The sequence below is a fragment of the Pelobates fuscus genome, chromosome 5 (genome assembly GCF_036172605.1).
Source record: "Pelobates fuscus isolate aPelFus1 chromosome 5, aPelFus1.pri, whole genome shotgun sequence".
Classification (NCBI taxonomy): domain Eukaryota; kingdom Metazoa; phylum Chordata; class Amphibia; order Anura; family Pelobatidae; genus Pelobates; species Pelobates fuscus.
The window spans coordinates 348016078-348037956 of NC_086321.1; the positions used below are offsets into that span (position 1 = coordinate 348016078).

Here is a 21879-nt window from a genome sequence, read left to right on the forward strand (position 1 = left end):
TGGACATTTACACAATGCACTATCCTGATATGACTGCCTTATGACCAATTTTCATTATTCTAAACAAATAATTGTGGGAGGTCTCAGCAGTAGTATATATACATGTGGTTTGATTTGGTTAGTAAAAGGGATTTCATTAAAAATCTTAAAAAATTGCTATTAAAGTGCTATTAAGAACTACTGCTACAGATAATTGTATATACCAACTAATTCAATGCTATTTGAACATAAGAATTATCTAAACAACTTACAATGTACTGCTCTTGCAAAAGCCATGCACTTCTTTTTTTAACAAAACTGAAGCCAAAATAAAAACAAACTACAAAAAAAATGTACTTCACTGTTTAAAACAATATTTTGCAACTTTCTAGAAAACATTTAAATCTATTTATTTTATAAAAAAAATTTAAACCACGTAGTTACTTAATACAACACTATCGGAGTTATTAACTAACGTGAATTCAACGTGATTCCTTAAATTTGGAATTCACTTTGAATTTGCTTTAGTGAAAACTCCTATCTGTGTCAAACTCACTGTAAGAAACCAGTAGACTTACTAACAGCAACAAACTATGAACATAACGCACGTAGCATAATAGTATAATAGACATTGTTTCTACTTACAATATTTAAATGTCACAATTCATAAGCTGCATTTTTCAGTGCTAGATTTTCAGAAGAAAATGTATCTCCGGTACTGATAACATCCCTTTAAGGACACAGCTTCAGAAGTAAAAGGCCAGCATGACGGAAAATCTCCGTCATGTGTCCTTAAGGGCATAATTGTTCTCTTCTTAACATAATTTGCATTCCTGCTATCAATAAATACAGTGAATCTGTTTATAAATGACTTGTAATATTAACTTACCTGTTGAAGTCTGTGTAGTCGCTGATGTGGTTGTGTTTACTGGAGACTGGTTATTTTGGTTTGCTGTAGCTGGCTGAATAATTGACTCGATTGCTATAACAAATATTTGGACACATCAGGAAATAAGTAACATTGTTAAGAGCTATTTAATAAAGGGAGAATTGTTGGGAATTAAAAATGTGAAATTCAAACCCTGTATAGACTGTGCTGAATTGATGCATTCAAAGTACGACAGTCAGATTCATATTATTTTTACTATTAATATTTATAAAGCGCCAACAAATTCTGCAACACTGTTTAATTAATGGACTATATTGGCACAACAACTTGATATACATGGTAATGGCAATATTAGCATATGGAATGGCTCATTTCTGTCAGTTTTCTGTAATTAATAAACTCCATAGCAATATGTAGGTTTTATATATATAGTGCATTGATATTTGAGCAAGAATACTTGGAACTCAGCACAAATTAAGTTCCACAAGACAGAATTTAGTCACTGCCTATAATACATAGTCAGTACTTATTGCAGCAGGTCATACTAATTACATTTAATACCAAGAAACATGCAAGGTTAACACAACATCTATTAAAGCTTTATTATATAAAAAGCTGTTTTAAGTTGTTCTTCCAAAATTATGAGCATTGTTTCATACCTTATAATCCTCAATGTTTTACTTATGCAAACAAATGTTGCTAATTTATTGAATATATGAGCCGTTAATATGATCCTTATTGTTTTGAGACATTGAAACGGTTACTCCAAGCATGATAATCACTACAGCACGCTGTAGCCCATCATTCTTCAGTAACTGAGCAAACCATTTTGCAATGCTTTGCCCTCTTACTTAGTCCCAAAAGGCGGACGGTCCTACCGTGCTAGTTGGCACGCTTCTGATTTCTGTAGAGTTACAGAAGCCGGATAATGATGCAGTCTGTTAATCATTGTTTGAGAGCGTCAGCTGAGGGCTCCCGGACAATAAAAGGCACTCTGTGTATTGAAATGGAGCTATTGTTATGGGCTGGTTAATGATGCCCCAATGATGTTGCCTGAGGTGGGTCAGCAGCAATGGGGTTAAACACTTTCATAACAAAACGGTGCACATACAATCCAACCATAAGCACTTCAAACCACTGAAGTGGCCATGGTACTTGGAGTAACCCTTTAATGCAAAACAATTAAACACAATGTCATATATTAGAAAACAAACATACTTGTGGTGGATGTTTCAGATACTGTAACAGGTGATGCAGTTGTCTTGGTAGTAGTAGTTGGTACTACTGTTGTTGAAGGTGCACTTGTCAATATTCCAGTTGTTACTATTGTTTGTTGATAAAAAAAAAAGAATGAATACATGCAGGAAATACATGGTTTGTTAATTTGTACTGACTTTTCTCTTTTGAACATTGACCATGTGAGAACAGGTGGCAAAGGCATTTTAGGCATTGCTCAAAATATGGAATTCTAATATTATCAAGTTAAGAAACGTTTCATTTGTTTTTGGTTTTATATAATCAGAAACTTAGAGAACTAATTTGTTGAAAAAATAAAATCAATAATTCGTTGCGTTTTCCTTTCGTGTTGGAACATTAAACTAGCTATTGTCAGAAAAAATCTCAAGAAAGAGTCTAAAAGGAATACTCTGAAAATTAAGTTGTTATGGTGCCATTAGTATTCGTCTGAAAGCAAGTGAACATAAATGGCTTCATTGAAACTGCTAAACCTATATATTTATACAAAGCAGCATTTCCAATATAGTTCTAAAACAGATAATTTCACTCAGCAGGTATTTAATTAAAATGCACTGATAAACCTGATATGCTACTGTTTAGTCAAGTCTGGCTGAAGATAATAAGAATTAGTCCTGAAGGGTACACATGAGCCAAAGTTCATCCACAATCCGCCCCCCTTAAACCTGAGAACCATAAATCTGCACAAGTATAAAGGATATGAACATTTCCAATGGAAAGAAGTAGATGACCAGAATCGGTTTAAAAGGGTTAATATAAGCACTACAACCACTTCAATGTTCTGAAGTTGTTATGGTGTCTGTATGTGCAGCATGTCAGTTTGAAACATAGCGCATACAGAGATAGTTGCTGTCTAATGACAATTATGTGCACAGTCTTCATTATTGCACAAAAAAAGGTCTAGTGGAGTGTTTCTGGGGAGTGTTAATAATATCTCCAACTTCCATAAAGTACAGGATCCTGCAGATTTCAATCTGCAGCATTTGATTATCTAATTCGTTTTTACTTTAGTTTTGCAGCTCCTATATATTATAACATGGAATTTCTGCTAAGCTGTCAGAGATGGGATCTAGGACAAGAATATCAAACCTTGCATCACCCTTTCATTAAAAAGGAGTATTTTATTGCTTCCTACAATTATAAAAATAATAATTCACTTACAAATGTAATTATAGACATGATGGTCTCACCTAGTGGTAGAGTGGTTGTTTCTGCAGTAGTTATTAGTGAAGGTTTTGTTGACAGAGCTAATGTAGTTGTTGCAGCTGTTGTTGTTTCAGCTAGTATAGTTGTTGGTGCAACAGATGTTGAAGCGACTGTTGTTGATGGAGTTGTTGTTGGTACAGCATTTGTTGAAGATGTTGTTTCAGCTGTTGTAGGTGCAACAGTTCTTGAAGCAACTGTTTCTGGAGTTGTTGTTGATGCACTAGTTGTAGTGGGTTCAGCTGTTGTTGTTAGAGGCAGTGTAGTTGTTGAAGCAACTAATGTTTCTGGAGTTGTAAGTGCAGCAGTTGTTAATGAAGCTACTGTAGTCGTTGGCTTAGGAGTTGTAGCAACTGTTGTTTCTAGAAGAGTTGTTGCTGGTGCAGCTGTTGTTGAAGCAACTGTTGTTTCTGGAGTTGTTGCTGGTGCTGCAGTTGTTGAAGGAACTGTTGTTTCTAAAGTTGTTGTTGATGCAGCAGATGTACTAGGTTCAGCTGTTGTTGTTGGAAATAGTGTAGTTGTTGGTTCAGCTGTTGAAGGTTCAACAGTTGTTTCAACAACTGTTGTTTCTGGAGTTGTTGTTAGTGCTGCAGTTGTTGAAGAAAATGTTGTTTCTGAAGTTGTTGTTGGTACAGTAGTTGTATTAGGTCCAGCTGTTGTTGTTGGAAGCAGTGTAGTTGTTGAAGCAACTGACGTTTCTGGAGTTGTAAGTGCAGCAGCTGTTGATGGAGTTACAGTAATCGTTGGTTCAGGAGTTGTAGCAACTGTTGTTTCTAGAAGAGTTGTTGCTGGTGCAGCTGTTGTCGAAGCAACTGTTGTTTCTCGAGTTGTTGATGGTGCTGCAGTTGTTGAAGCAACTGTTGTTTCTAAAGTTGTTGTTGATGCAGCAGATGTACTAGATTCAGCAGTTGTTGAAGCAATTGTTGTTGTTTCAGTTGTTGGTTCAGCAGTTGTTGAAACAATTGTTGTTTCAGCTGTTGAAGGTTCAACAGTTGTTGAAACAACTGTAGTTTTTGGAGTTGTTGGTGCTGCAGTTGTTGAAGAAAATGTTGTTTCTGAAGTTGTTGTTGGTACAATAGTTGTAGTAGGTCTAGCTGTTGTTGTTGGAAGCAGTGTAGTTGAGGCAACTGTTGTTTCTGGAGTTGTTGTAAGTTCAGCAGCTGTTGATGGAGCTAGTGTAGTCATTAGTCCAGGAATTGTTGTAGCAACTGTTTCCAGAGGAGTTTTTGTTGGTGCAGCTGTTGTTGAAGCAACTGTTGTCTCTGGAGTTGTTGTTGGTGCTGCAGTTGTTGAAGCAACTGTCGTTTCTGGAGTTGTTGTAAGTGCAGCAGTTGTTGATGGAGCTAGTGTGGTCGTTGGTTCAGGAATTGTTGTAGCAACTGTTGTTTGTAGAGGAGTTGTTGTTGGTGAAGATGTTATTGAAGCAACTGTTGTTTCTGGAGTTTTTGTTGATGCAATAGTTGTTAAAGGTTCAGATGTTGTTGGAAGTAGTGTAGTTGTTGATTCAGCCATTGTTGAAGCAATCTTTGCTGTTTCAACTGTTGTAGGTGCAACAGTTGTTGAACCAACTGTTGTTTCTGGAGTTGTTGTTGGTACAGTAGTTGTAGTAAGTTCAGCTGTTGTTGTTGGAACTAGTGTAGTTGTTGGTTCAGGAGTTGTTGAAACAACTGTTGTTTGTTCAGTTGTTGTTGGTTCAGCAGTTGTCACAGCAACTGTTGTTTCTGGAGTTGTTGACGGTGCTGCAGTTGTTGAAGCAACTGTTGTTTCTGAAGTTGTTGTTGGTACAGTAGTTGTAGTAGGTTCAGCTGTTGTTGTTGGTTCAGGAGTTGTTGAAGCAACTGTTGGTTGTTCAGTTGTTGTTGGTTCAGCAGTTGTCAAGGCAATTGTTGTAGTTTCAGCTGTTGTAGGTGCAACAGTTGTTGAACCAACTGTTGTTTCTGGGGTTGTTGTTGGTACAGTAGTTGTCGTAGGTTCAGCTGTTGTTGTTGGAACTAGTGTAGTTGTTGGTTCAGGAGTTGTTGAAGCAACGGTTGTGTGTTCAGTTGTTGTTGGTTCAGCAGTTGTCACAGCAACTGTTGTTTCTGGAGTTGTTGTTGGTGCTGCAGTTGTTGAAGCAACTGTTGTTTCTGAAGTTGTTGTTGGTACACTAGTTGTAGTAGGTTCAGCTGTTGTTGTTGGTTCAGGAGTTGTTGAAGCAACTGTTGGTTGTTCAGTTGTTGTTGGTTCAGCAGTTGTCAAGGCAATTGTTGTAGTTTCAGCTGTTGTAGGTGCAACAGTTGTTGAAGCAACTGTTGTTTCTGGAGTTGTTGGTGCTGTAGTTGTTAAAGCATCTGCTGTTTCTGAAGTTGTTGTTGGTACAGTAGCTATAGTAGGTTCAGCTGTTGTTGTTGCAACTAGTGTGGTTGTTGGTTCAGGAGTTGTTGAAGCAACTGTTGTTTGTTCAGTTGTTGCTTGTTCAGCAGTTGTCGAAGCAACTGTTGTTTCTGGAGTTGTTGTTGGTGCTGCAGTTGTTGAAGCAACTGCTGTTTCTGAAGTTGTTGTTGGTACAGTAGTTGTAGTAGGTTCAGCTGTTGTTGTTAAAAGTAGTGTAGTTGTTGGTTCAGCAATTGTTGAAGCAATTGTTGTAGTCTCAGCTGTTGAAAGTGCAACAGTTGTTGAACCAACTGTTGTTTGTGTAGTTGTTGATGGTGCTGCAGTTGTTGAAGTAACTGTTGTTTCTGAACTTGTTGTTGGAGTAGTTGTAGTAGATTCAGCCGTTGTTGTTAAAGCTAGTGTAGTTGTTGATTCAGGAGTTGTTGAAGCAACTGTTGTTTGTTCAGTTGTTATTTCATCAGTTGCCAAATCAACTGTTGTTCCTGGAGTTGTTATTGGTGCTGCAGTTGTTGAAGCAACTGTTGTTTCTGAAGTTGTTGATGGTACAGTAGTTGTAGTAGGTTCAGCTGGAAGTAGTGTAGTTGTTGGTTCAGCAGTTGTTGAAGCAATTGTTGTAGTTTCAGCTGTTGTGGGTGTAACAGATGTTGAAGCAACTGTTTTTTCTGGAGTTGTTGTTGGTACAGCAGTTGTTGATGGAGCTAGTGTAGTCATTGTTTCAAGAGTTGTTGTAGCAACTGTTGTTTCTAGAGGAGTTGTTGTTGATGCAGATGTTGTTGAAGACACTGTTGTTTCTGGATTTGTTGTTGGTGCTGAAGTTGTTGAAACAACTGTTGTTGCTGAAGTTGTTGTTAGTACAGTAGTTGTAGTAGGTTCAGCTGTTGTTGAAAGTAGTGTAGTTGTTGAAGCAATTGTCGTTGTTTCAACTGTAGTAGGTGCAAAAGTTGTTGAAGCAACTGTTGTTTCTGGAGTTGTTGTTGGTGCTGCAGTTGTTGAAGTAATTGTTGTTTCTGAAGTTGTTGTTGGTACAGTACTTGTAGTAGGTTCAGCTGTTGTTGTTGAAAGTAGTGTAGTTGTTGGTTCAGCAGTTGTTGAAACAATTGTTGTAATTTCAACTGTTGAAGGTGCAACAGTTGTTGAACCAACTGTTGTTTCTGAAGTTGTTGTTGGTACAAGAGTTAGAGTTGGTTCAGCTGTTGTTGTTGGAAGTAGTGTAGTTGTTGGTTCAGGAGTTGTTGAAGCAACTGTTCTTTGTTCAGTTGTTGTTGGTTCAGCAGTTGTTGAAGCAACTGCCGTTTCTGGAGTTGTTGTTGGTGCTGCAGTTGTTGAAACAACTGTTGTTTCTGAAGTTGTTGTTGATACAGTAGTTGTTGTAGGTTCTGCTGTTGTTGTTGGAAGTAGTGTAGTTGTTGGTGCTGCAGTTGTTGAAGTTGTTGGTTCAGGAGTTGTTGAAGCAACTGTTGTTTGTTCAGTTGTTGTTTCATCAGTTGCCAAAGCAACTAGTGTAGTTGTTGAGCCAACTGCTGTTTCTGGAGTTGTTGTTGTTGCTGCTGCAGTTGTTGAAGCAACTGTTGTTTCTGAATTTGTTGTTAGTTCATTAGTTGTAGTAGGTTCAGCTGTTGTTGTTGGAAGTAGTGTACTTGTTGGTTCAGCAGTTGTTGAAGCAATAGTTGTAGTTTCTGCTGTTGTTGTTGGAAGTAGTATAGTTGTAGGTTCTGGAGTTGTTAAAGCAACTGCTGTTTGTTCAGTTGTTGTTGGTTCAGCAGTTGTTGAAGTGACTGTTGTTTCTGGAGTTGTTGTTAGTGCTGCAGTTGTTGAAGCAACTGTTGTTTCTGGAGTTGTTGTTGGTACAATAGTTGTAGAAGGTTCAGCTGTTGTTGGAAGTAGTGAAGTTATTGGTTCTGCAGTTGTTAAAGCAATTGTTGTAGTTTCAGCTGTTGTAGGTGCAACCGTTGTTGAACCAACTGTTGTTTCTGGAGTTGTTGTTGGTGCTGCAGTTGTTGAAGTAACTGTCGTTTCTGTACTTGTTGTTGGCAGAGTAGTTGTAGTAGGTTCAGCTGTTGTTGTTGGAAGTAGTCTAGTTGTTGGTTCAGCAGTTGTTGAAGCAACTGTTTTTTCTGGAGTTTTTGTTGCTGCAGTTGTTGAAGCAACTGTTGTTTCTGAAGTTATCATTGGTACAGTAGTTGTAGTAGGTTCAACTGTTGTTGGAAGTAGTGTAGTTTTTGGTTCAGCAGTTGTTGAAGCAATTGTTGTAGTGTCAGCTGTTGTTGTTGGAAGTAGTGTAGTTGTTGGTTCAGGAGTTGTTGAAGCAAAGGTTGTTTGTTCGGTTGTTGGTGGTTCAGCAGTTGTTGAAGCAACTGTTGTTTCTGGAGTTTTTGTTGGTGCTGCAGTTGTTGAAGCAACTGTTGTTTCTGAAGCTGTTGTTGGTACAGTAGTTGAAGTAGGTTCAGCTGTTGTTGTTGGAAGTAGTGTAGTTGTTGGCTCAGCAGTTGTTGAAACAATTGTTGTTGTTTCAGTTGTTGTAGGTGCAAAAGTTGTTGAAGCAACTGTTGTTTCTGGTGCTGCAGTTGTTGAAGCAACTGTTGTTTCTGAAGTTGTTGTTGGTACAGTAGTTGTAGTAGGTTCAGCTGTTGTTGTTGGAACTTGTGTAGTTGTTGGTTCAGGAGTTGTTGGTTCAGCAGTTGTTGAAGCAACTGTTGTTTCTGGAGTTGTTGTTGGTGCTGCAGTTGTTGAAGCAATTGTTGTTTCTGTAGCTATTGTTGTTGGTTCATCAGTTGTTGGTATCATAGTTGTAGTAGGTTCAGCTGTTGTTGTTGGAAGTGGTGTAGTTGTTGGTTCAGGAGTTGTTGAAGCAACTGTTGTTGGTTCAGCAGTTGTTGAAGCAAATGTTGTTTCTGGAGGTGTTGTTGGTGCTGCAGTTCTTGAAGCAACTGTTGTTTCTGAAGTTGTTGTTGGTACAGTAGTTGTAGTAGGTTCAGCTGTTGTTGTTGGAACTAGTGTAGTTGTTGGTTCAGGAGTTGTTGAAACAACTGTTGTTTGTTCAGTTGTTGTTGGTTCAGCAGTTGTTGAAGCAACTGTTGTTTCTAGAGTTGTCGGTGCTGCAGTTGTTGAAGCAATTGTTGTTTCTGTAGTCATTGTTGGATCAGCAGTTGTTGATGCAACTGTTGTTTCTGAAGCTGTTGTTGGTACAGTAGTTGAAGTAGGTTCAGCTGTTGTTGTTGGAAGTAGTGTAGTTGTTGGTTCAGCAGTTGTTGAAACAATAGTTGTTGTTTCAGTTGTTGTAGGAGCAAAATTTGTTGAAGCAACTGTTGTTTCTGGTGCTGCAGTTGTTGAAGCAACTGTTGTTTCTGAAGTTGTTTTTGGTACAGTAGTTGTAGTAGGTTCAGCTGTTGTTGTTGGAACTAGTGTAGTTGTGGGTTCAGGAGTTGTTGAAACGACTGTTGTTTGTTCAATTGTTGATGGTTCAGCAGTTGTTGAAGCAACTGTTGCTTCTAGAGTTGTCTGTGCTGCAGTTGTTGAAGCAATTGTTGTTTCTGTAGTTGTTGTTGTTGGTTCAGCAGTTGTTGATGCAACTGTTGTTTCTGAAGCAGTTGTTGGTACAGTAGTTGTAGTAGGTTCAGCTGTTGTTGTTGGAACTTGTGTAGTTGTTGGTTCAGGAGTTGTTGGTTCAGCAGTTGTTGAAGCAACTGTTGTTTCTGGAGTTGTTGTTGGTGCTGCAGTTGTTGAAGCAATTGTTGTTTCTGTAGTTATTGTTGTTGGTTCAGCAGTTGTTGAAGCAACTGTTGTTTCTGAAGTTGTTGGTATCGTAGTTGTAGTAGGTTCAGCTGTTGTTGTTGGAAGTGGTGTAGTTTTTGGTTCAGGAGTTGTTGAAGCAACTGGTGTTGGTTCAGCAGTTGTTGAAGCAAATGTTGTTTCTGGAGGTGTTGTTGGTGCTGCAGTTCTTGAAGCAACTGTTGTTTCTGAAGTTGTTGTTGGTACAGTAGTTGTAGTAGGTTCAGCTGTTGTTGTTGGAACTAGTGTAGTTGTTGGTTCAGGAGTTGTTGAAACAACTGTTGTTTGTTCAGTTGTTGTTGGTTCAGCAGTTGTTGAAGCAACTGTTGTTTCTAGAGTTGTCGGTGCTGCAGTTGTTGAAGCAATTGTTGTTTCTGTAGTCATTGTTGGTTCAGCAGTTGTTGATGCAACTGTTGTTTCTGAAGCTGTTGTTGGTACAGTAGTTGAAGTAGGTTCAGCTGTTGTTGTTGGAAGTAGTGTAGTTGTTGGTTCAGCAGTTGTTGAAACAATAGTTGTTGTTTCAGTTGTTGTAGGAGCAAAATTTGTTGAAGCAACTGTTGTTTCTGGTGCTGCAGTTGTTGAAGCAACTGTTGTTTCTGAAGTTGTTTTTGGTACAGTAGTTGTAGTAGGTTCAGCTGTTGTTTTTGGAACTAGTGTAGTTGTTGGTTCAGGAGTTGTTGAAACGACTGTTGTTTGTTCAGTTGTTGATGGTTCAGCAGTTGTTGAAGCAACTGTTGTTTCTAGAGTTGTCTGTGCTGCAGTTGTTGAAGCAATTGTTGTTTCTGTAGTTGTTGTTGTTGGTTCAGCAGTTGTTGATGCAACTGTTGTTTCTGAAGCAGTTGTTGGTACAGTAGTTGAAGTAGGTTCAGCTTTTGTTGTTGGAAGTAGTGTAGTTGTTGGTTCAGCAGTTGTTGAAACAATTGTTGTTGTTTCAGTTGTTGTAGGTACAAAAGTTGTTGAAGCAACTGTTGTTTCTGGTGCTGCAGTTGTTGAAGCAACTGTTGTTTCTAGAGTTGTCCGTGCTGCAGTTGTTGAAGCAATTGTTGTTTCTGTAGTTGTTGTTGTCGGTTCAGCAGTTGTTGATGCAACTGTTGTTTCTGAAGCAGTTGTTGGTACAGTAGTTTTAGTAGGTTCAGCTGTTGTTGTTGGAACTACTGTAGTTGTTGGTTCAGGAGTTGTTGAAACAACTGTTGTTTGTTCAGTTGTTGTTGGTTCAGCAGTTGTTGAAGCAACTGTTGTTTCTGGAGTAATTGGTGCTGCAGTTGTTGAAGCAATTGTTGTTTCTGTTGTTGTTGTTGTTGGTTCAGCAGTTGTTGAAGCAACTGTTGTTTCTGAAGTTGTTGTTGGTGCTGCAGTTGTTGAAGCAATTGTTGTTTCTGTGGTTCTTGTTGTTGGTTCAGCTGTTGTTGTTGGAACTAGTGTAGTTGTTGGTTCAGGAGTTGTTAAAGCAACTGTTGTTTGTTCAGTTGTTGTTGGTTCAGGAGTTGTTGAAACAACTGTTGTTTGTTCAGTTGTTGATGGTTCAGTAGTTGTTGAAGCAACTGTTGTTTCTAGAGTTGTCGGTGCTGCAGTTGTTGAAGCAACTGTTGTTTCTGTAGTTGTTGTTGTTGGTTCAGCAGTTGTTGATGCAAATGTTGTTTCTGAAGTTGTTGTTGGTGCTGCAGTTGTTGAAGCAATTGTTGTTTCTGAAGTTGTTTTGGTTGGTTCAGCTGTTCTTATTGGAACTAGTGTAGTTGTTGGTTCAGGAGTTGTTAAAGCAACTGATGTTTGTTCAGTTGTTGTTGGTTCAGCAGTTGTTAAAGCAACTGTTGTTTCTGGAGTTGTTGTTGGTGCTGCAGTTGTTGAAGCAATTGTTGTTTCTGTAGTTATTGTTGTTGGTTCACCAGTTGTTGAAGCAACTGTTGTTTCTGAAGTTGTTGGTATCGTAGTTGTAGTAGGTTCAGCTGTTGTTGTTGGAAGTGGTGTAGTTGTTGGTTCAGGAGTTGTTGAAGCAACTGTTGTTGGTTCAGCAGTTTTTGAAGCAACTGTTGTTTCTGGAGGTGTTGTTGGTGCTGCAGTTGTTGAAGCAATTGTTGTTTCTTTAGTTGTTGTTGTTGGTTCAGCTGTTGTTGTGGGAACTAGTGTAGTTGTTGGTTCAGGAGTTGTTGAAACAACTGTTTTTGGTTCAGCAGTTGTTGAAGCAACTGTTGTTTCTGGAGTTGTTGTTGGTGCTGCAGTTGTTGAAGCAACCGTTGTTTCTGAAGTTGTTGTTGGTACAGTAGTTGTAGTATGTTCAGCTGTTGTTGTTGGAACTAGTGTAGTTTTTGGTTCAGGAGTTGTTGAAACAACTGTTGTTTGTTCAGTTGTTGTTGGTTCAGCAGTTGTTGAAGCAACTGTTGTTTGTTCAGTTGTTGTTGGTTTAGCAGTTGTTGAAGCAACTGTTGTTTCTGGAGTTGTTGAAGCAATTGTTGTTTCTGGAGTTGTTGTTGGTTCATCAGTTTTTGAAGCAACTGTTGTTTCTGAAGTTGTTGGTGGTGCTGCAGTTGTTGAAGCAATTGGTGTTTCTGTAGTTGTTGTAATAGGTTCAGCTGTTGTTGTTGGAACCAGTGTAGTTGTTGGTTCAGGAGTTGTTGAAGCAACTGTTGTTTGTTCAGTTGTTGTTCGTTCAGCAGTTGTTGAAGCAACTGCTGTTTCTGGAGTTGTATTTGGTGCTGCAGTTGTTGAAGCAATTGTTGTTTCTGTAGTTATTGTTGTTGGTTCAGCAGTTGTTGAAGCAACTGTTGTTTCTGAAGTTGTTGGTATCGTAGTTGTAGTAGGTTCAGCTGTTGTTGTTGGAAGTGGTGTAGCTGTTTCAGGAGTTGTTGAAGCAACTGTTGTTGGTTCAGCAGTTGTTAAAGCAACTGTTGTTTCTGGAGTTATTGTTGGTGCTGCAGTTGTTGAAGCAATTGTTGTAGTTTCAGCTGTTGTTGTTGGAAGTAGTGTAGTTGATGGTTCAGGAGTTGTTAAAGCAATGGTTGTTTGTTCAGTTGTTATTGGTTCAGCAGTTGTTGAAGCAACTGTTGTTTCTGGAGTTGTTGTTGGTGCTTTAGTTGTTGAAGCAACTGTTGTTTCTAAAGCTGTTGTTGGTACAGTAGTTGAAATAGGTTCAGCTGTTGTTGTTGGAGCTAGTGTAGTTGTTGGTTCAGGAGTTGTTGAAGCAACAGTTTTTTCGGTTGTTGTTGGTTCAGCAGTTGTTGAAGCAACTGTTAATTCTGGAGTTGTTGTTGTTGGTGCTGCTGTTGTTAAAGCAACTGTTGTTTCTGAATTTGTTGTTAGTTCATTAGTTGTAGTAGGTTCAGCTGTTGTTGTTGGAACTAGTGTAGTTGTTGGTTCAGGAGTTGTTGAAACAACTGTTGTTTGTTCAGTTGTTGTTGGTTCAGCAGTTGTTGAAGCAACTGTTGTTTCTGGAGTTGTTTTTGGTACAATAGTTGTAGGAGGTTCAGCTGTTGTTGTTGGAACTAGTGTAGTTGTTGGTTCAGGAGTTGTTGAAGCAACTGTTTGTTCGGTTGTTGTTGGTTCAGCAGTTGTTGAAGCAACTGTTGTTTCTGGAGTTGGTGTTGGTGCTGCAGTTGTTGAAGCAATTGTTGTTTCTGTAGTTGTTCTTGGTACAGTAGTTGTAGTAGGTTTAGCTGTTGTTGTTGGAAGTAGTGTAGTTGTTGGTTCAGCAGTTGTTGAAGCAATTGCTATTGTTTCAGTTGTTGTTTCAGCAATTGTTGAAGCAACTCTTGTTTCTGGAGATATTGTAGCTGCAGTTGTTGAAGCAACTGTTGTTTCTGAAGTTGTCATTGGTACAGTAGTTGAAGTAGGTTCAGCTGTTGTTGTTGGAAGTAGTGTAGTTGTTGGTTCAGCAGTTGTTGAAACAATTGTTGTTGTTTCAGTTGTTGAAGGTGCAACAGTTGTTGGAGCAACTGTTGTTTCTCGTGCTGCGGTTGTTGAAGCAACTGTTGTTTCTGAAGTTGTTGGTACAGTAGTTGTAGTAGGTTCAGCTGTTGTTGTTGGAACTAGTGTAGTTGTTGGTTCAGGAGTTGTTGAAACAACTGTTGTTTGTTCAGTTGTTGTTGGTTCAGCATTTGTTGAAGCAACTGTTGTTTCTGGAGTTGTTGGTGCTGCAGTTGTTGAAGCAATTGTTGTTTCTGTAGTTGTTGTTGTTGGTTCAGCTGTTGTTGTTGGAACTAGTGTAGTTGTTGGTTCAGGAGTTGTTGAAACAACTGTTGTTGGTTCAACAGTTGTTGAAGCAACTGTTGTTTCTGGAGTTGTTGTTGGTGCTGCAGTTGTTGAAGCAACTGTTGTTTCTGAAGTTGTTGTTGGTACAGTAGTTGTAGTAGGTTCAGCTGTTGTTGTTGGAACTAGTGTAGTTGTTGGTTCAGGAGTTGTAGAAGCAACTGTTGTTTGTTCAGTTGTTGTTGGTTCTGCAGTTGTTGAAGCAACTGTTGTTTCTGGAGTTGTTGAAGCAATTGTTGTTTCTGGAGTTGTTGTTGTTGGTTCATCAGTTGTTGAAGCAACTGTTGTTTCTGGAGTTGTTGGTGCTGCAGTTGTTGAAGCAATTGTTGTTTTTGTAGTTGTTGTTGTTGGTTCAGCTGTTGTTGTTGGAACTAGGGTAGTTGTTGGTTCAGGAGTTGTTGAAGCAACTGTTGTTTGTTCAGTTGTTGATGGTTCAGCAGTTGTTGAAGCAACTGTTGTTTCTAGAGTTGTCTGTGCTGCAGTTGTTGAAGCAATTGTTGTTTCTGTAGTTGTTGTTGTTGGTTCAGCAGTTGTTGATGCAACTGTTGTTTCTGAAGCAGTTGTTGGTACAGTAGTTGAAGTAGGTTCAGCTTTTGTTGTTGGAAGTAGTGTAGTTGTTGGTTCAGCAGTTGTTGAAACAATTGTTGTTGTTTCAGTTGTTGTTGGTTCAGGAGTTGTTGAAACAACTGTTGTTTCTGAAGTTGTTGTTGGTGCTGGAGTTGTTGAAGCAATTGTTGTTTCTGTAGTTGTTGTAGTAGGTTCAGCTGTTGTTGTTGGAAGTAGTGTAGTTGTTGGTTCAGCAGTTGTTGAAACAATTGTTGTTGTTTCAGTTGTTGTTGGTTCAGGAGTTGTTGAAACAACTGTTGTTTCTGAAGTTGTTGTTGGTGCTGGAGTTGTTGAAGCAATTGTTGTTTCTGGAGTTGTTGTTGTTGGTTCATCAGTTGTTGAAGCAACTGTTGTTTCTGAAGTTGTTGTTGGTGCTGGAGTTGTTGAAGCAATTGTTGTTTCTGTAGTTGTTGTAGTAGGTTCAGCTGTTGTTGTTGGAACCAGTGTAGTTGTTGGTTCAGGAGTTGTTGAAGCAACTGTTGTTTGTTCAGTTGTTGTTCGTTCAGCAGTTGTTGAAGCAACTGTTGTTTCTGGAGTTGTTGTTAGTGCTGCAGTTGTTGAAGCAATTGTTGTTTCTGTAGTTATTGTTGTTGGTTCAGCAGTTTTTGAAGCAACTGTTGTTTCTGAAGTTGTTGGTATCGTAGTTGTAGTAGGTTCAGCTGTTGTTGTTCGAAGCGGTGTAGTTGGTTCAGGAGTTGTTGAAGCCACTGTTGTTGGTTCAGTAGTTGTTAAAGCAACTGTTGTTTCTGGAGTTGTTGTTGGTGCTGCAGTTGTTGAAGCAACTGTGGTTTCTGAAGTTGTTGTTGGTACAGTAGTTGTAGTAGGTTCAGCTGTTGTTGTTTGAAGTAGTGTAGTTGTTGGTTCAGGGGTTGTTAAAGCAACTGTTTGTTCATTAACTAAAGTGAATTCAAAGTAATTTTCTAATTTCAGTTCAAAATAGCTAAATGGGAAACTTTTTCTAAGTCAGCTATGCTTCCATTTGGACTACTCCAACCTTAAATTTGGAATTCACGTTGAATTCGCTTTAGTGAAAACTCCTATCTTTGTCAAACTCTGTTGTCAAAGACTACATAGCAGTAATATGTATGAAACCAATAGACTTACTAACAGCAACAAACTATGAACCTAACACACATGGCATAATAGTATAATAGACATTGCTTCTACTAACCACAATATTTAAATGTCACAATTCATAAGCTGCATTTCTCAGTGCTAGATTTTCAGAAGAAAATTTTGTATCTCCGGTACTGATAATATCCCCTTAAAGACACAGCCTCCGAACTAAAAGGCCTAAAGGTCACCATGACGGAGAATCTCCGGCATGTGTCCTTAAGGGGATAATTGTTCTCTTCTTAATATAATTTGCATTCCTGCTATCAATAAATACAGTGAATCTGTTTATAAATTACTTGTAATATTAACTTACCTGTTGAGGTCTGTGTAGTCACTGATGTGGTTGTGTTTACTGGAGACTGGTTATTTGTGTTTGCTGTAGCTGGCTGAATAATTGACTCGATTGCTATAACAAATATTTGGACACATTAGGAAATAAGTAACATTGTTAAGAGCTATTTAATAAAGGGAGAATTGTCGGGAATTAAAAATGTCAAATTCAAATTTAAGGGCAAAAAAGTCAAACTGGAAACATTTTTCCAATTCGACTATTATGAATATTAATTTGAAATTAATTTTTAATTCACTTTGAATTACGAACAATTCTCCCGTTAGTGTATAACCCTATATAGACTGTGCTGAATTGATGCATTAATATTACTATTAATATTTGTAAATGTCCTCCCCCCTGGCCCCCACCCTGAGCGGCGGGTGGGGGCCCTAAATACCAATAGGGGGGGGACCTATTGTCTTCCCCCCCGCCCCCAACCCTGAGCGGTGGGTGGGGGCCCTAAAAAAATGTTAACCCCCGCCCATGTGACTAGGTGTCCCCAAACCCCTTGTCACCCCCTCCCCCCGCCAAAAAAAAAATGATCCCCCTACCTGCCCTCCTCACCCTAAAAATAATGAGGGGTGGGACCTTTAACTAAGAACCTGTAAAAAAAAAAACTTACCATTTGATGTTTTCTTTCTTCTAAAATCTTCTTTTTTCAGCCCCAAAAAAGGCCAAATAAAAAACCATAATAACCGACGCAATTAAAAAAAAAAAAAAGTGCGGGTGGGGGCTCGGGGAGGGGGACCTTTTTTTTTTAAAGTGAGCAGCCACAGTCTGCTCACTGTTTACTTGATATGCCCCTACTCGCGGTATAGCGAGTAGGTGCATAATTTACTAGTACTAAGTAATCTTTACTTAGTATTAGTAAATTTGGCTGAAAGACCAATTTAGGTCTTTCAGCCTTTTAGTAGATAGCTCCCTAATACCGTGGGAATAAGGGAGTTATCTACTTATTCATTCCTGTAATTACATGACTGGCCAAGTAACTTACATTTTATATGAATGTATGTTACTTGATTGTTGTAAGTGTTGCAAATGCTTACAGGTGAATCCTGGCTATGTTTGTATACTTTTTATTTAAAATTGTATACAATGTAACATTCTTCTTCTTTCACTGGGTAAGTATATTAGTACTTAGGCAATACTGTGCTTCGGAACTTCGGCACTTCGGCACTTTGACACTTCGACACTTCGGGAATTCAGGAATTCCGGAACTTCGGGACCTCGGCAATTCAGCACTTGGGCAATTCGGACATTCGGAAGTACCTGAATGTCCGAATTGCCCGAAATTCATCCGAATTCATATTCGAACTGAAATGAATTGCACATGTCTACCGGATAATGATGCAGTCTGTTAATCATTGTTTTAGAGTGTCAGCTGAGGGCTCCCAGACAATAAAAGGCACCCTGTGTATTGAAATGGAGCTATTGTTATGGGCTGGTTAATGATGCCCCAATGATGTTGCCTGAGGTGGGTCAGCAGCAATGGGGTTAAACACTTTCATAACAAACGGTGAACATACAATCCAACCATAAGCACTTCAAACCACTGAAGTGGTCATGGTACTTGAAATAACCCTTTAATGCAAAACAATTAAACACAATGTCATATATTAGAAAACAAACATACTTGTGGTGGATGTTTCAGATACTGTAACAGGTGATGCAGTTGTCTTGGTAGTAGTAGTTGGTACTACTGTTGTTGAAGGTGCACTTGTCAATATTCCAGTTGTTACTATTGTTTGTTGATAAAAAAAAAAAAGAATAAATGCATGCAGGAAATACATCAGTTTATAACATCATGTTTCGTTCATTTGTAAGACTTCTCTCTTTTAAATATTGACCATGTGAGATCAGGTGGCAAGGCCAGGTATTTTAGGCATTGCTCAAAAGATGGAATTCTAATATTATCAAGTTAAGAAACTTTTTTTTGTTTTCGGTTTTATATAATGAGAAATAAAATCAATAATTGTATGCGTTTTCCTTTCAAGTTGGAACATTAAACAAGCTATTGTCAAAAAAATCTCAAGAAAGAGTCTAAAAGGAATACTCTGGAATAACAGTGGAAAATTAAGCTGTTTGCTTACATATTTATATAAAGCAGCATTTCCAATATAGTTTTAAAACAGATAATTTCACTCAGCAGGTATTTATTTAAAATGCACTGATAAACCTGATATGCTGCTGTTTAGTCAAGTCTGGCTGAAGCTAATACGAATTAGTCCTGGAGGGAAGCCATGAGCCAAAGGGAGAAACCCCATAAGCCAAAGTTCATCCACAATCCGCCCCCCTTAAACCCGAGAACCATAAATCAGCATAAATCAGTATAAAGCATATGAGCATTTCCACTGAAAATAAGGACATGACCAGAATTGGCTTAAAGGGTTAATCTAAGCACTACAGACACATCAAGGTTCTGAAGTTGTTATGGTGTCTGTATGTGCAGCATTTCAGTTTGAAACATAGCACATACAGAGATAGTTGCTCTCTAATGACAATTATGTGAACAGTCTTCATTATTGCACAAAAAAGGTCTAGTGGAGTGTTTCTGGGGAGTGTTAATAATGTCACCAACTTCCATAATTTAAAGGATCCTGCAGATTTCAATCTGCAGCATTTGATTATCTAATTAGTTTTTACTTTAGTTGTGCAGCTCCTATATATTTTAACATGGTATTTCTGCTAAGCTGTCAGAGATGGGACACTGTATGATCTAGGAAAAGAATATCAAGCCTAGTCATGATTTGCACCACATTTTCAATAAAAAGGAGTATTTTACTGCCTACTACAATTAAGAAAAAAAAATATTTTACAAATGTAATTATAGACAATATCGTCTCACCTGGTTGTAGAGTGGTTGTTTCTGTAGTAGTTATTGTTATTGTTGTTGTTTCAGTTGTTGTTTCAGCAGTTGTTGAAGCAATTGTTGTTTCAGATGTTGTTTGTTCAGTTGTTGTTGGTTCAACAGTTGTTGAAACAATTGTTTTTGTAACAGTTGTTGTAGATGCTGCAGTTGTTAAAGCAACTGTTGTTTCTGGAGTTGTTGTAAGTGCAAAAGTTGTTGATGGAGCTAGTGTAGTCATTAGTCCAGGAGTTGTTGTAGCAACTGATGTTTCCAGAGGAGTTGTTGTTGGTGCAGCTGTTGTTGAAGCAACTGTTGTCTCTGGAGTTGTTGTTGGTGCTGCAGTTGTTAAAGCAACTGCTGTTTCTGAAGTTGTCGATTGTACAGTAGTTGTTGTAGATTCAGCTGTTGTTGAAAGTAGTGTAGTTGTTGGTTCAGCGGTTGTTGAAGCAGTTGTTGTTGTTTCAACCGTGGTAGGTGCAACAGTTGTGGAAGCAACTGTTGTTTGTTCAGTTGTTGTTGGTTCAGCAGTTGTTGAAACAACTGTTGTTTCTAGAGTTGTTGTTGGTGCTGCAGTTGTTGACACAACTGTTGTTTCTGAAGTTGTTGTTGGTACAGTAGTTGTAGTAGGTTCAGCTGTTGTTATTTGAAGTAGTGTAGATGTTGGTTCAGGAGTTGTTGAAGCAACTGTTGTTGGTACAGCAGTTGTTGAAGCAACTGATGTTTCTGGAGTTGTTGTTGGTGCTGCAGTTGTTGAAGCAACTGTTGTTTCTGAAGCTGTTGTTGGTACAGTAGTTGTAGTAAGTTCAGCTGTTGTTGTTGGAAGTAGTGTAGTTGTTGGCTCAGCAGTTGTTGAAATAACTGTTGTTTCTGGAGTTGTTGGTGCTGCAGTTGTTGAAGCAACTGTTGTTTCTGGAGCTGTTGTTGGTACAGTAGTTGTAGTAAGTTCAGCTGTTGTTGTTGGAAATAGTGTAGGTGTTGGTTCAACAGTTGTTGAAGCAATTGTAGTTTCAGCTGTTGTAGGTGCAACAGTTGTTGAAACAACTGTTGTTTCTGGAGATGTTGTCGGTGCTGCAGTTGTTGAAGCAACTGTTGTTTCTGCAGTTGTTGTTGTTGATGCTGCAGTTGTTGAAGCAACTGTTGTTACTAAAGTTGTTGTTTGTACAGCAGTTGTAGTAGGTTCAGCTATTGTTGTTGGAAGTGGTGTAGTTGTTGGTTCAGGAGTTGTTGAAGCAACTGTTGTTGGTTCAGCAGTTGTTGAAGCAACTGTTGTTTCTAGAGTTGTTGTTGGTGCTGAAGTTGTTGAAGCAACTGTTGTTTCTGAAGTTGTTGGTGGTACAGTAGTTGTAGTAGGTTCAGCTGTTGTTGTTGGAAGTAGTGTAGTTGATGGTTCAGGAGTTGTTGAAGTAACTGTTGTTTGCTCAGTTGTTGTTGGTTCAGCAGTTGTCGAGGCAATTGTTGTAGTTTCAGCTGTTGTAGGTGCAACAGTTGTTGAAGCTACTGTTGTTTCTGGAGTTGTTGTTGGTGCTGCAGTTGTTGAAGCAACTGTGGTTTCTGAAGCTGTTGTTGGTACAGTAGTTGTAGTAGGTTCAGCTGTTGTTGTTGGAACTAGTGTACTTGTTGGTTCAGGAGTTGTTGAAGCAAATGTTGTTTGTTCCGTTGTTGTTGGTTCAGCAGTTGTCGAGGCAATTGTTATAGTTTCAGCTGTTGTGGGTGCAACAGTTGTTGAACCAACTGTCGTTTCTAGAGTTGTTGTTGGTACAGTAGTTGTAGTAGGTTCAGATGTTGTTGTTGGAACTAGTGTAGTTGTTGGTCCAGGAGTTGTTGAAGTAACTGTTGTTTGTTCAGTTGTTGTTGGTTCAGCAGTTGTCACAGCAACTGTTGTTTCTGGAGTTGTTGTTGGTACAGTAGTTGTAGTAGGTTCAGCTGGTTTGGTTGGTTCAGGAGTTGTTGAAGCAACTGTTGTTTGTTCAGTTGTTTTTGGTTCAGCAGTTGTCGAGGCAATTGTTGTAGTTTCAGCTGATGTAGGTGCAACAGTTGTTGAAGCAACTGTTGTTTCTGGAGTTGTTGTTGGTACAATAGTTGTAGTAGGTTCAGCTGTGGTTGTTGGAACTAGTGTAGTTGTTGGTTCATGAGTTGTTGAAGCAACTGTTGTTTGTTCAGTTGTTGGCTCAGCAGTTGTCACAGCAACTGTTGTTTCTGGAGTTGTTGTTGGTACAGTAGTTGTAGTAGGTTCAGCTGTTGTTGTTGGTTCAGGAGTTGTTAAAGCAACTGTTGTTTGTTCAGTTGTTATTGGTTCAGCAGTTGTCAAGGCAATTGTTGTAGTTTCAGCTGTTGTAGGTGCAACAGTTGTTGAACCAACTGTTGTTTCTGGAGTTGTTGTTGGTACAATAGTTGTAGTAGGTTCAGCTGTTGTTGTTGGAACTAGTGTAGTTGTTGGTTCAGGAGTTGTTGAAGCAACTGTTGTTTGTTCAGTTGTTGGCTCAGCAGTTGTCACAACAACTGTTGTTTCTGGAGTTGTTGTTGGTGCTGCAGTTGTTGAAGCAACTGTTGTTTCTGAAGTTGTTGTTGGTACACTAGTTGTAGTAGGTTCAGCTGTTGTTGTTGGTTCAGGAGTTGTTGAAGCAACTGTTGTTTGTTCAGTTGTTGTTGGTTCATCAGTTGTCGAGGCAATTGTTGTAGTTTCAGCTGTTGTAGCAACTGTTGTTTCTGGAGTTGTTGTTGGTGCTGCAGTTGTTGAAGCAACTGTGGTTTCTGAAGTTGTTGTTGGTACAGTAGTTGTAGTAGGTTCAGCTGTTGTTGTTGGAACTAGTGTAGTTGTTGGTTCAGGAGTTGTTGAAGCAACTGTTGTTTGTTCAGTTGTTGGTTCAGCAGTTGTCACAGCAACTGTTGTTTCTGGAGTTGTTGACGGTGCTGCAGTTGTTGAAGCAACTGTTGTTTGTTCAGTTGTTGTTGGTTCAGCAGTTGTCACAGCAACTGTTGTTTCTGTAGTTGTTGTTGGTGCTGCAGTTGTTGTAGCAACTGTTGTTTCTGAAGTTGTTGTTGGTACAGTAGTTGTAGTAGGTTCAGCTGTTGTTGTTGGTTCAGGAGTTGTTAAAGCAACTGTTGTTTGTTCAGTTGTTGTTGGTTCAGCAGTTGTCGAGGCAATTGTTGTAGTTTCAGCTGTTGTAGGTGCAATAGTTGTTGAACCAACTGTTGTTTCTGGAGTTGTTGTTGGTACAATAGTTGTAGTAGGTTCAGCTGTGGTTGTTGGAACTAGTGTAGTTGTTGGTTCAG

General features: G+C 38.9%; 1 protein-coding gene across 1 annotated transcript in view; it reads right to left on the reverse strand.

Annotated features, from left to right (window-relative positions):
* LOC134612263 (mucin-16-like) overlaps positions 1-21879 on the reverse strand; it is a gene marked incomplete at its 5' end in the record, with an annotated part of 81272 nt that overhangs the window by 49135 nt on the left and 10258 nt on the right. Inside the window, 26 exons of the mRNA XM_063456609.1 lie at positions 869-961; positions 2087-2191; positions 3313-5046; positions 5251-5406; positions 5986-6944; positions 6986-7011; positions 7058-8061; positions 8104-8176; positions 8276-8860; positions 9062-10029; positions 10466-10488; positions 10622-10707; positions 10790-11460; positions 11651-11703; positions 11795-12156; positions 12347-13485; positions 13568-13590; positions 13658-13692; positions 13796-15057; positions 15741-15833; positions 17392-17496; positions 18604-19329; positions 19446-19722; positions 19871-21312; positions 21581-21633; positions 21797-21858. Of these exons, the coding sequence (XP_063312679.1) occupies positions 869-961; positions 2087-2191; positions 3313-5046; positions 5251-5406; positions 5986-6944; positions 6986-7011; positions 7058-8061; positions 8104-8176; positions 8276-8860; positions 9062-10029; positions 10466-10488; positions 10622-10707; positions 10790-11460; positions 11651-11703; positions 11795-12156; positions 12347-13485; positions 13568-13590; positions 13658-13692; positions 13796-15057; positions 15741-15833; positions 17392-17496; positions 18604-19329; positions 19446-19722; positions 19871-21312; positions 21581-21633; positions 21797-21858 (12115 nt within the window). The remainder of the gene's footprint in view (positions 1-868; positions 962-2086; positions 2192-3312; positions 5047-5250; positions 5407-5985; positions 6945-6985; positions 7012-7057; positions 8062-8103; positions 8177-8275; positions 8861-9061; positions 10030-10465; positions 10489-10621; positions 10708-10789; positions 11461-11650; positions 11704-11794; positions 12157-12346; positions 13486-13567; positions 13591-13657; positions 13693-13795; positions 15058-15740; positions 15834-17391; positions 17497-18603; positions 19330-19445; positions 19723-19870; positions 21313-21580; positions 21634-21796; positions 21859-21879) is intronic.